Consider the following 12475-nt stretch of genomic DNA (forward strand, 5'->3'; position numbering starts at 1 on the left):
AGAGCCCAGGGACCAGCCCAGACCTGGTGCTGCAGAGGGATGCTGTGACAAGGTGCCTTGAGGTCCAGTGTGAAGCTGCTCAAGGGTGAGGAAAGGCAGCCAGCACGGATGCAGCACCTTATGGGGTGGCTGCAGGACAAGGAGCAACGGGGAAAGCTGGAGGCACTGGGGGCCCTGTGGGAGCCTGGTGCTGTTGAGGGGTGATGAGGCATCAGGGTGCTGGTGTTGGTGCCCACTGCACTCACTCCCAAGGGTCAGGGCACCCTCTCCCAAGCCTCCATCCCTCTGAATCTGCACTGTGGAGCTGGGGCTTGGGCTCCTTCCTCAGGTGCTGAGCAAGTCAGGGGGTTATCAGGCATTGGCAAGGCTCTCCTCTGCCTGCTGCTGTGGGATCTGGGTGTGGGGCTCGGATGGCTCTGAGGCAGCAGGGCCATGGCATCCTGCTTTCCCCCGCTGCTGACACTGCACAGGTTTCCACAGGAAGCTCCTGAGCACATTCAAAGCCGTCCTCACTTCTCCCCCCCCACAAGCTGCTCTCCTCTTGCAGTTTGCCTGTGGCTCCTCGTTAAGCTGGGCTCCCAGTGGTGGCAGGGATTTGGAAGGCTTGGCTTTGATGGACCTCTCCAGTGGGGTGTCAGCCAGGACCATGGGGGGTCACTTTGTGCTGGAGCTAGGCACTGCAGTGTGCAATTACAGCAGCTGCTGGAGCGCAGACTTCAAACCAGGGATGATGGGAGGGAGCTGAGCCTAAAGGGCTTCCAGAGGAGAAGTGTCCAGCTGAGGAACGATGCTCCAGTTGCATCAGTGTTGGCCCAAGGTGGGAATGGTTGACAACCTGGTGTTGGAAGTTTGTTTCCACAGGCCCTCCTTGCTCTGCATTCCCTCTGACCTGCTGTTTGCAGCCCACTCTCCCCCAAAAGGTCGCACTGCTCTGTTGCAGAGCCTGGACTCAACTCTGTCCTGATCGACCAGCTCTGGGCAGCACCACTTGTTGCCATCCCCTCATCCACACCTTCCTCACGTCCAACCAGGCAGTCCCTGCCAGCAGATTGATGGTGGTGGTGGGGAGAACATTCAAGCAAGTGTCATGTGTGGAGGGGGTTCTTGGTGCCTTGGTTCCTCACCCCTTGGAGATGGGGACAAAGCTTTCTAACACAGCCTTTTGCTCCTGTGTTTTCCAGTGAACTTGCTAGACACGTCAACAATCCCGGGGGACTGGGGCTGGATGACTTATCCCTCACATGGGGTAAGTATGAAGCGGCTGTTGGCACAGAGGGAACTCAGTGGAACAGGTCACCATGGGTCCACAGGGGGTCAGGGGATGGACAGGGAATGGACATCTCAGCCCCAGGTCAGTGCTTATGGGACAAAGAGACAAAGTCTGTTGGGAAAATGCCAGCCTAAAAGACTAGCAGTGGGAAGCAGCTGTTTTGGAAATGCCATGTAACCCTCCATGTCCTCTGCTAGGGACCAGATTGTCACCAGGTCCTGAGTTTTGAGGGGACTCAAGAGGTGGGACTCATGCTAAGAAGCATCTCATTCCTTGCTGCATCAGAGGGAACAGCCATAAACAACTGGGAAGCTCCCAACTGCCTGTAATCAGAGAAGTTTCTGTGGGAACTGGGCAAAAGGGTCAGGGGGCCTCCCCTGCAGATGGTTCCTTATGGGGAATGGGGATGCAGACACAAAACCCTGTGGCGTGGCTGGGAGGGATGTTGGGGTGGTGACCCCCATGTGAGCCTGCCACCTACACTGGCTGGATCCTCTCCCCATGCCCCCTTCACTTGCCAGATTTTTCTGCTGCAGCAGCTTTCTGGAAATAAGAGCTACAGATGTCAGAGTGACCTGGCTGGAAGGATTTTTCTCATTCATTTAGAGAACAGAAACAATCCCATAAATACCCACAGGACCTACTGCAAGGCACAGTGGGGCTTGCTGCAGGCATGGAACGTGCAAAATTGGGGTGCCTACCTGGCTGTTGCTACTGTTTTGATTTTTCATGTCCATTCTTTTTCATCCTTTCTCTGAACTAAACGGTCCTAATCTTTTCAATTCCACCTCCCACAGAAATCTTCCCAGGCCTCTAATAATTTTCATTGATCTGTTGCTTGAGACTTTCAGTCCCTGCGCTGCTTGAGCAGGAGTGATCAGAACGGTGAATTCATAATAATACCAATGATCAGATTTCTATCAGACTTTATCGTATATGTAAATATATTAAATTGTTAACTCAGCTCTAATTTTAGCAGTTAGCTGTTGCAAATGAGTGTCCTGGGAATGTAATAGATTGAGAGGTACAAGGTCAGAGGGGACCGCGGAACTAATGTGATGTGATCTCCTGCATAAATACAGGCCTTCAGGCCTGTCAGTTCATTCAGCTCTCAGAGCAGCCCAGCTTTTAGGAAAAAACATCCTTGGCTGCAAAATTGCCAGTGCTGATAAATAATCCAGGTCCTGTGGTGATGCTGTTAACAGGCCCCTGTTAAAAACCCATCGCTATGAGGGTTTGCCTGGCTTTGTCTCCAGCCACCAGACTTTCCTCTGCCACTGCCTGCATGAGGCAGATGTTGTCCTCTTCATGGTCATCCATAGGCTGCCCTTGGTTGTGTGGATCTCTGTCCTGTCACTACTCAGCTGTCATCTCATTTCAGCCCTGCTGCCAAAACCTGGCATCCTGGAGGAGCTCAACACACCTTCGGGGAGTCAGGGACCAGGGCTTCCTCTGCTCCCTTGGGAAGGAGAACTTTTCTGGGATTTTCTGTGAGTCAGGGATGTTTTCCTCTGCCCACATCCAGTGCTCTGCCTTTCATCGCTCCCTAGGCTATTCCTCCACATAGTCAGATCCTCTGCCACTCACAGCCTGCCCAAGGCTCTCCTGGATCCTCTTCCATGAGTCCAGCTCTCCTGATGCCTCTTCACAGAGATGGGGTCACCCCCATCTCCAGGCCCATTGCCTGCTGTCATGCAGGTGGGACCCATCACATCACCGAGGGGACTTGGGTGAAGATGAATCCACCTGAGCTGGTTGTTCTGGGCATGGCCTTGCACTCCCAAAGCAGACAAAGGATTGAGCCCAAAGGAGCCTCATTCTCACCACATCAGGGACTTCCATGGGTACTTAAGGTGCAGCATCCTGTACTGCACATTCGCAAATCCCGGGGATGAATCCAGGGGATGAATCCAGGGTCCCAACTCATTTGAGCTGTCAGGTGTCATGCACTGGATGACCACAGGGTGCTGGGGCTGTGTCTCAGGGCAGTCCTCTACAGTAGATGCCCAGCAGCCCTTCACCAGCAGGTCCTGAACACTAATACATCTAAAGTCTCCATCTTATTAGTGATGTTTGCTAAAAATATACAATAATAATAAATATAATAAATAATTAAAAGGGTGCAAGATTTCCTCACAGTGTATCTGTGCCATCCACAGACAGACACAGCATCCTCCTGCCAAGGGAGAGCACTGCTGACCCTGTCTCCCTAGCTGAAGTCATGTTTGTTTTGCTTTACCCACATCTCCATTTTCCCCCAGGGCCACCACATGGGTGACACTGGGAGGTGGGTAGCTCTGCCTGGGTCTTTGCATGGCCCTAAGCAGCACAGAGCCTTGGTCCCCAGCCTGAGGAGCCTCAGGAAGGGACCTGAGTCTGCTAGCTCACTGCCTAGTGCCCTACAGCTTTCTTTTCCAGCACCTGCACATTCTGTACCACCTCTCTGGGTCTTCTGGGGGTGCCAGAGGAAAGGCAGCAGCCTCAGAGGTTTCCTCCTCTGGACTGGTTGCTCCCAGAGCTGCCCACACAGCCAGGGCAACAGTCCAAAGCATCAGCACTGCAAAACTGGAAGGGTGCCACCCACAAAGTCCTGATGTTTTCATCCCACCTGTGGGCACAGTGAACCTGCCTCACTGGAAGGTTGTTTCCCTTCTTGGTTTGCTGTGGACCAGCAAGAATGGAGGAGCAGGGGCTGGGAGCAGTGGGCATGGGGAGAGTCAGCAGAGCTGTGGGCCCTGGGCAGTGTCAGGCCATCAGGGAGCCATGCCTGGCCTGTTTTGACATTTTCTCTTGCCAGACAATTAACTGAGGGGTAATTGGCTGTAATTGCTGCTCAGGGGTTTAATCGCAACCCCCCCTCACCTCCACCCTGGAGACACGTGCAGGAAGCGGAAGGGTCACCGGGAGCGTCCCTGTCCCGCAGGCTGCGGCTCCTCTCAATTAGAACTTCAAAGGTCTCCCAGGAGCTTTTCAGCTCGCTCCTTTCCCAGAACAGTTCCCTCTGCATTGAAAATTAAACTCTTATCAGTGCCGTCAAAGAGGCTGCCCCTTCCCCTCCCACACCTCCCCCTATCCCAGTTCTCCCCAGCAAAATGCCCCAGTGCCCCAGTGCCTCTCTCTCCCCTCTCCTTGCTCGGCACACGGCCCTCTGGATCAGAGGGGGCCTGATGGGCCCCTTTGCAAATTGCTTTTCTACTGACTAATTAAAATGCTGATGAGATAAGTCAACATATTATTAATAATTATTGTATCGTCCACTTTGATTTACAAAGTCAAACAGGAAATGGTTTTGTTCAGACACAGGGTATCTAAGGAGCTTGAGTGATGCCTTGCAAAAGCTTATTAGAACAGGAGCACCTTGAGTGCTGGAGAAAGGCCCCCTCATGCTGCCTGTGACCTCCCATCAGCACCTCCACGCTCTGAGCCCACAACAGCCCCCTCACTGCAAGGGCTGGAGTCAGCCCAGAGGGCTGGTGGGCATCTGCCACCCAGGCAGCTGCCTCCACACCTCTCACAGAATCATGGAATGTCCTGAGCTGGAAGGGACCCACAAGGGTCATCGAGTCCAGCTCCCAGCCCTACACAATTCCCACCAATCCCACCTGGCATATTCCATGTTGGCTTTGTTGGTGGAAGCACCAGGACAGACCTTCAGAGGAGGTTTGCAGCTCCCCATCTCTGCCCCTTCCGCTCCTCCTAAAGGGGTGTATCCTGAGGCCCCTGGGCACAGTTAGCCAAGAATGCTCCTCCTCATCCTACAGTGCCCAGGGAGAAAACTGTTAGAGAGGCACTAGATTTGCTGAAACACCCAGCTGAGAGCACAGATGAGCCTGTAGGATTGTTTCCCAGCAGTGTTTGTGCATCAGGGACGGGGATTTCACGATGCTGTAAATGTCCTGGGACTGAGCTGTTTGCAGAGCAAAGCCTATGCACCAGGGGACTTCTTTTGCCTGGCTATGGTCCTGCAGCCAACAACCAGTTCATGGCTTGGATGCACCTTGTCTGTCACAGAGCTTGGGGACCCTTTGCCCCAAGCCCACCCTGTAAAACACCAGCCCCCAGCCCAAGCTGCTCCGTGTCCTTGCCATTTCAACTCCCTTCAGGGTCATTTCTTTCTCCTCAGAGCACCAAGAGATGTTGGGGCTCTCCCATCTGTCTCTGCCCTCCCTCACTTTGATGTCCTTGTTGCATTTCTTGTGTTTCTCTTCCAAGCTGAAGCCTCTGCCTGGATCCAGGAATATCAGCAAGTTACAGCTCAAGCTGTGGTGAAATTAATTTTCTTTGAAAAAAAAAAAAAGATGGGTTGGAAGGGAACATTGGAAAATAAAGATTTAGACTAGTAATTGAGATAAAAGCTCATCTCCCAGTGCTTGTTCAGTAAATGCTGGGTTATTGCTAATTCCCCAGATGCTGGTCACTACCAGGAGTTAATCACCTGCAGTGAAGCTCAGGGTAGTTAACTGCCTGACAAATCCCTCCTTAGCCACAGCAGTGACTGATTTCATGGGGATTATCTCCATTAAGGCCTCCCATCTGATGATTTATAGCTGCAATAACATCCTTCTCTTTTTTTTGTCTCCCAGTAACAGTGGTGTGATGGACCTGGCAGCTCCTGGGGAAGTGTTGTGGCTCACTGGGAAGGAAAGTGCTGGATGTCTCAGTGGCCACAAAAGCATTGCTATGCCAGGCAGACCTGGCATCCCTCCTGGAAGCTGTCCCAGGACTAGGGAGACCTTGTCCCTTGGCACTGCAAGGATGGTGGGAGGCTGAGCTGCTGCTCCAGGGGGACACAGTCCATCCTCCACTCCTCCTCCTTCTCCTCGGCTGTGCCACACAGGCCCTGGGAGACTTCTAAGACCTTGCTCAGCTGCCCACATATCTGGTGTTTGCATCTTTTGCCTTTCATAATCTGGCAATTTTTTTTACAACCGGTGTTGACTTTAATTTAAACTATTAGGCAAAAGCCCTGAGTGGAGATGCAATCATGTTCCACCCCCCCAGGGCACATGTGCTCACCATGTTAATTATGATGTCCTCATTTCCGTCTCACTGGGGGATCTTATCGCAGTGGATGGGCCGAGCTGAGCTTTGGTTAATAAAACCACTTCAACCCATCAGCTGGTGATGCTGGGGGTGTGCACAGGGCCTGCACTCCTCATCCAGTGGTACCCAGAGCCACAGACACCTCTCCCTGCCCATGGAGCCTGTAACTGAGGTGAAACAGAAAAACCCCTCCAGTCACGGGGATTCCCGAAGCAGGTCCCTCCATCCCCCTGCTGGTATCTAAAAGGGCCTACAGGAAGGCTGTAGAAGGACTTTTAGCAAGGGCAGGCAGTGATAGGATAAGGGAGAATGGCTTTAAACTGAAGGAGGGTAGATTTGGATTGGATATTAGGAAGAAATTCCTCCCTGTGAGAGTGCTGAGGCCCTGGCACAGGTTGGCTACAGAAGCTGTGGCTGCCCCATCCCTGGAAGTGTCCAAGGCCGGGTTGGACGGGGCTTGGAGCACTGTGGTCTAGTGGAAGGTGTCCCTGCCCATGGCAGAGGGGTGGAACAAAATGGTCCCTTCCAACCCAAACCATTCTGGGATTCTATGATTCCAAATACCCTGCAGGTCCTGGGATCTGGCAGAGCTCATGAGACCTCACTTGCCTTGTGACATGCTGGGAAGATGCACCTGTGGCATCCAAGCCATGCGTTCAGGTGACCTGCCTGCCCCTCTCCGTTTCCAACAGTCATAGAGCACTTTCCCTGCAGGGCAGGTGTGGTGTTTGGGGCTGGTCTCAGACTGGGATCCCAAGGCACTGCCTACAACCCCAGGACAGAACTGACAGTGCAGCCCCTGTGCAAAAAAAGCACCACGTTTGAAAGAGTGATAGTGCAAATGCAAACACTCCAGGTTCACCCCGGGGGGTGGAGATGGGGCTGACGCCGACTGCTGCCCGTGCTTGGAGGTGGGCATTTATATCTCCCTGTTCTGCCAGCTCTGGCAGTGCCACGAGGGTGTGGGGACACTGCAGTCGTGAGCTGCATCTCCTATGCCAGATCTGGGAGAGAAGTGAATGTCTGGAGACGCAAAGCAACCACACGAGCTGGAGCCAAAGCATTTTGGTGCACACAATAACCTCATCTTTCCCTTGCTGGACGCTCCTGGAGAGCCCTGGCCCCACAGGCATCGCCGAGGGGAGCGGGCTGTGCATCGGGAGGGTAATCCCTGCTCACCCCCCCCCAGCTCTGCCCTCTCCCCACGTGTCTCCTCCCATGCTCGGCTCTGCCTCACTTCCCCCGGGGAAACTCAGCAGGGAAAAGACAGGAAGCAGATGTTGTGTTAATTTGTGCTCGATTAATTTCGACAGCGACTTCCACACCCTCGGAAGAGCCTCAGCGTGTGCGCAGGCGGGTGTGGGAGCAGAGAGAGGCAGAGGGGCTGTGCCGTGCCTGGGCACTGTACACTCTGGGTAAGCAGCAGGGGAGTGTCCTGGGTGTCACAGCACCTTCTACAGGCTCGTCTCTGTGGCTGGAGAAGCTGAGGGGTGCTGCCCTCACCCCTCCAGCCAAGCACACTGGTAGCCTGGCCCCTTGCCATGTTGTCTACCTGAGCTCAGTGATCCCCAAGACAAACCTGGGCGTTTCTGGAATTCAGAAGACAAGTTTTTTTAAAATGAACCAGAAACATTTTTCTCCTCTGGCAGTGGCTTGACTTTCACCCCCTTTGCAGACATATTTCCCTTGGAATGAGTTTCTGTGTTAGTTTGCACCTGGAGCTACTGCCTGTTCCAGGTTACTTTAAGCTCTTTGGGAGCTGAGAGCAGAGTTTTCTCCTAAATGCATGATGCTGGGGAAGTTTTGAAGATGTACCTCACCAAAATGACTGCTCTGATCACCCTCACACGAGCAGAAGGCACCACACCACCTCCCCAGGAGCTGCAGGTCAAGGAGGTCGAATGAGGAAGGACATTCCCATCTGAGAGGGGAGAAGGGAGTGGGTTGTCTTACAGGTACCACTGATACATCTTTCCAGTATCTCACACGCTCTGGAGGTGTGCTGCCCTCTCCTAGCTGTGTCCTGTCCCTGCAGTGCTGGTGGCCACACAGCAAGGCTGGCAGGTGCCTGTCCCAGTGGATCTGCATCCTGGTCAGCTCCCACAGTCACAGGCTCACTGTCTCCGAGCTGAGCATCCTTCTCTCAGGACTGCTGTTGGTTTTGTATCTGTAATGAAACACGGGTCACCACTTGCATAAGAAAACACCAGTTTTGCCCTGTCAGGGCAAGCCTGGCAGTTTATTTTAATGTGCTTGTAATGCTGCTTGAAAGATTTGTTTTCCTGCTCTGTGCAGGCATGGTTGGAGCTTTCCTTGGCTCCCCATTCCCCCCAGACAGCTGGGTACACACGGTGCCGAGGTGGGGGTTGCTCCCTGCCAGCTCCCAGGCAGAGCCAGGACCCCAGGATGGTGCAGGCAGGGGGGTGCTGATGTAGGTGTGAGGAGAGGGGTGATGATTTGGAAGGCAGAGGAGCAATTGCTGCAGCAGTGCCAGTATCTTCCCCAGCTTCTGCAGCAGTGCATCTGGGGCTGCCCCTCACAGCTGGACTTGGGCATGAGAGTGGAGCTCAGGCATCTTCAAAGCCTGTTTCCAAGTCCAGGGAAAAGTCAGAAGGTTTGAAGTTCTCCTCTGCTCCTCCACCTCCTCCCCTTTTCCCAGAACAATTCAGGAGTCCCAGACCCATCCATGAGGGTGTGATCAGAGTGCTTGGTTTGGGCAGGAGTGTGAGCTGTAGAGGTGGTGGGTGAGAAGGGAAGGTCTGTGAGTCCTGGCAAGGGGTTGCTGAGGTTCGAGAGGGAGACCCGAGGCAAGAGTGAGCCCCCCAAAGTGTCCTGTAGCCTACAATATCTAAGTTCTACTTGTCCCTCAGCTATGGAATTCATTTGTATTCAAAATATCACTACTTCTCATTTCTCATAAGTTAAACCCTTTAGCATCCCTCCCTTGTGTGACACCCATGTCACTGTCCCTCTAAACTCACCCAGACCACCCTTCATTGCAATCCTGCTTGCTGCAACATGCTTCTGCCAGCATCTCCTCCCCAGACTCCCCCTGCTGCCACTGCAACATCGAATTTTCACCCGAGAGCTGTCAAGCCACAAACCTTTGTGTTCCCTCCCCATCCAGCCTCTCAGCTGGGTTGAGCACTGTGGGTTCACACCGAGGAGCCACGCTGGCATCACCTTGTGGGGAAGAAGAGGGTCTGAGCCCCCACGGGCCCCTGTTTCTTGCTGGAAGTCCCGTGTTCACTGCATGCTTCCCCTTCACCCTGTGCTACCCACCCTGAAATTCCTTCCCCAGACGGAAAGCACCCAGTTCAGTTTGTGCATGGACAGTGCATGAGCCAGAGGAGACCCAGGTGAGCACCACACAGGTGGTTCCTGCTGCTGCCAGTGATGGGCTGAGCACCAAGAAAAGGGACTCACAGGCGTGATCTAGAGGGTTTGGAGCCCTCCCAAGCACATGCTGCCATCAGCCTCTGCCAGCACATCAACCTCATGCAAGCGTTCCCAGACGGGAATAAACAGGGTGCACCTCACACAGAGCTGCAGCAGAGTGGGCTGGGAGTCACTGCCCAAATCAGTGCTGGTTAAATGCTGCTCCTCCTCATTTCCCTTTGCCTTGTGGCAGCAGTGACCTCCCAGCCAGGCACAGGAGCAGAGGGAGTTCATCCTGGGGTGGGAGACGGCAGACTTTTGCATGCTCTGTGCTCAGCTGGTGGCTGGGGACATCCGGAATGACCTGTTCTCTCTCTGTCCCACAGTGGGATTCGATCAATGAGATGGATGAGTTTTTCAGCCCCATCCACACCTACCAGGTCTGTAATGTCATGACCCCCAACCAGAACAACTGGCTACGGACCAACTGGGTTCAGCGGGACGGCGCGCGGCGGGTCTACGCGGAGATCAAATTCACGCTGAGGGACTGCAACAGCATGCCAGGTGTGCTGGGCACCTGCAAGGAGACCTTCAATCTCTACTACATGGAGTCCGACCGGGACCTGGGCACCAGCACCCGGGAGAGCCAGTTCATGAAGATCGACACGATCGCAGCGGACGAGAGCTTCACCAACGTGGACCTGGGGGTGCGGCGCCTGAAGCTGAACACGGAGGTGCGGGGCGTGGGGCCACTGAGCAAGAGGGGGTTCTACCTGGCCTTCCAGGACATCGGGGCATGCATTGCCATCGTCTCGGTGCGGGTGTACTACAAGAAGTGCCCGGCTACAGTGAGGAACTTGGCATCCTTCTCTGAGGCCGTGACTGGGGCGGACTCGTCCTCGCTGGTGGAAGTGCGGGGAGAGTGTGTGGGCCACTCGGAGGAGAGGGACACCCCCAAGATGTACTGCAGCGCCGAGGGAGAGTGGTTGGTGCCCATCGGGAAGTGCGTGTGCAGTGCTGGCTACGAAGAGCAGCGGGATTCCTGCATGGGTGAGTCTCCCTGCTTCCTGCCTGCAGTGCCTGCAAGGGGAGGGATGGCCGCAAGGGGCTCTTGCCTCTTTGGAGAAGGGCTGAGGACAGATGCCTTTTCTCAAAAACTGGCACAGCCAGCCTCCTGTGGAGGCCCAGGGCAGCCCAAGCCTTTGCTGGCTGGCTTCACGCTTCCCAAATGTGTCGTTTGGCCTCTCCAAAACACCCCCACCGCTGGCAGGGGTTTGAAAGGGAGGAAAACAAAAAAAGAAAAACATTTGAGCTTTCATGAAACAAGGTCATTGTGTCCATCCCTCACCCTCCCGGGGCTGCTGCCGAGCCCCACGTCCGGGGGGTGTGGGGAGCTTTCCCGGGGGGCCCTCTGGGCAGGCTGTGAGCTGCCGACTGTACAAACTGTGATAAGGAAGTGGGGTGACCAGCAGCAGGCGTGTGGGATGTGTGTGTACAGAGCTCCCCGGGAGAGCCCTGCACACAGATTTGTTTGCGCTCGGTTTCTTCCTGGGACGTGGAGAGGGGGAGCAGCACAAATATGAGTGCGGGGGCCTTTGTTTGAGCTCCGTGGAAATGTCAAGTGGAGGGTTTGTCTTAGGGAGGCTTGACTCAAGGTTAGGACGTCCGGCACTGGGCTGGAATAGACCCAAGGGCTGCTGGGACTGGCGCTGGCTCCCGCAGGTCCCCAGCTACGTAGAGTGGGAAGGATGGGCAGAATAAATGCTTCTATCCCAAACTCTTCCTGTCTGCGACCATTGGTCTGAGAGTTATCCTGGGGTAGATAGGAAAGGGTCTTCCATCATGTTAAAGAGTGGGTGCAAGGTGTGTGTGGGGCCAGGCACATGCCGCTGTGGGAGGGGACACCAGCAAGGGCCTCCTGGAGGGCTGGGTCCAGCTCCACCACTGTAAAGATCTGTGAGTTGGTTCAGAAGGACCAAATACCCGACCCCTGTATTCCCCTCCAGCAGTCCTGTATTGCAGTCTCTGCCCCAGGAGACCCCAAAGCCAGGAGGCTGAGGGAATCTGTGGCATCGGTGCTGCCTCATTTTCCTGTGATTCCTCAGGTTTGCTCTCTCCTGGAAGCAAAGCTGTGGGAGAGCTGCTGTGCCCCCCTGCCCTCTTCTAGTGGGATTGCTCCTACCATAAGCATGGCACAGGAGGAAGTGTGGTCCAACATGTGCTCCCAGGTGGCCCTTCTGCATGGAGATGGACCCAGACCCAGCAAAACTCTCCAAGGCTTGTGGCATCAGAAACTGGACAGAACTGTCACTGGATTTTCTCTGACCTCAGTGTCATCTTCCCTTCCTGCTTTCCCTGTCACATTTTTCCAACTCCCAGCACAGTTTGATGACCCAACATCAAGTGAGCAGGGGCAGCACCTCCTTGCCCACATCCCCTTTGGTGGGTGGGCGTGGAGCAAGAGGACATACATTTACACACGAAAGCAAACAGATGCAGATCTCTGATCTTGTGCCTGATTAGGGCAGAGTTCACTTTTCAGGCTGAAAAAATGCCTTCCTGGAGTGATTTATAACACCAGAGGATCTGTTGGAGTTGGAAATTAGCCGTTTTAATTGTCAGGAGGACAAAAGCAGGATTCCAGCCGCTGTAGCCCCAGCAATTTTTCATTCTTGGCCACAGGGATGAGATGATATAAATCACTCCTAGTGGCCCTAATAATCTTTCTATAAATATCAGGGAAATTCATTTTTTTGCTTGGGCGGGGGGGGGGGGGGGGGGGGG

General features: G+C 54.3%; 1 protein-coding gene across 2 annotated transcripts in view; it reads left to right on the forward strand.

The window, feature by feature from the left end:
* EPHA8 (EPH receptor A8) overlaps positions 1–12475 on the forward strand; it is a 47871-nt gene that overhangs the window by 11252 nt on the left and 24144 nt on the right. For both annotated transcript variants that reach the window (XM_027658008.1, XM_027658009.1), the window contains exons 2-3: positions 1182–1246; positions 10078–10741. In XM_027658008.1, the coding sequence (XP_027513809.1) occupies positions 1182–1246; positions 10078–10741 (729 nt within the window). The remainder of the gene's footprint in view (positions 1–1181; positions 1247–10077; positions 10742–12475) is intronic.

Source organism: Corapipo altera, unplaced genomic scaffold (assembly GCF_003945725.1).
Source record: "Corapipo altera isolate COAL_440 unplaced genomic scaffold, ASM394572v1 301, whole genome shotgun sequence".
Taxonomy (NCBI): domain Eukaryota; kingdom Metazoa; phylum Chordata; class Aves; order Passeriformes; family Pipridae; genus Corapipo; species Corapipo altera.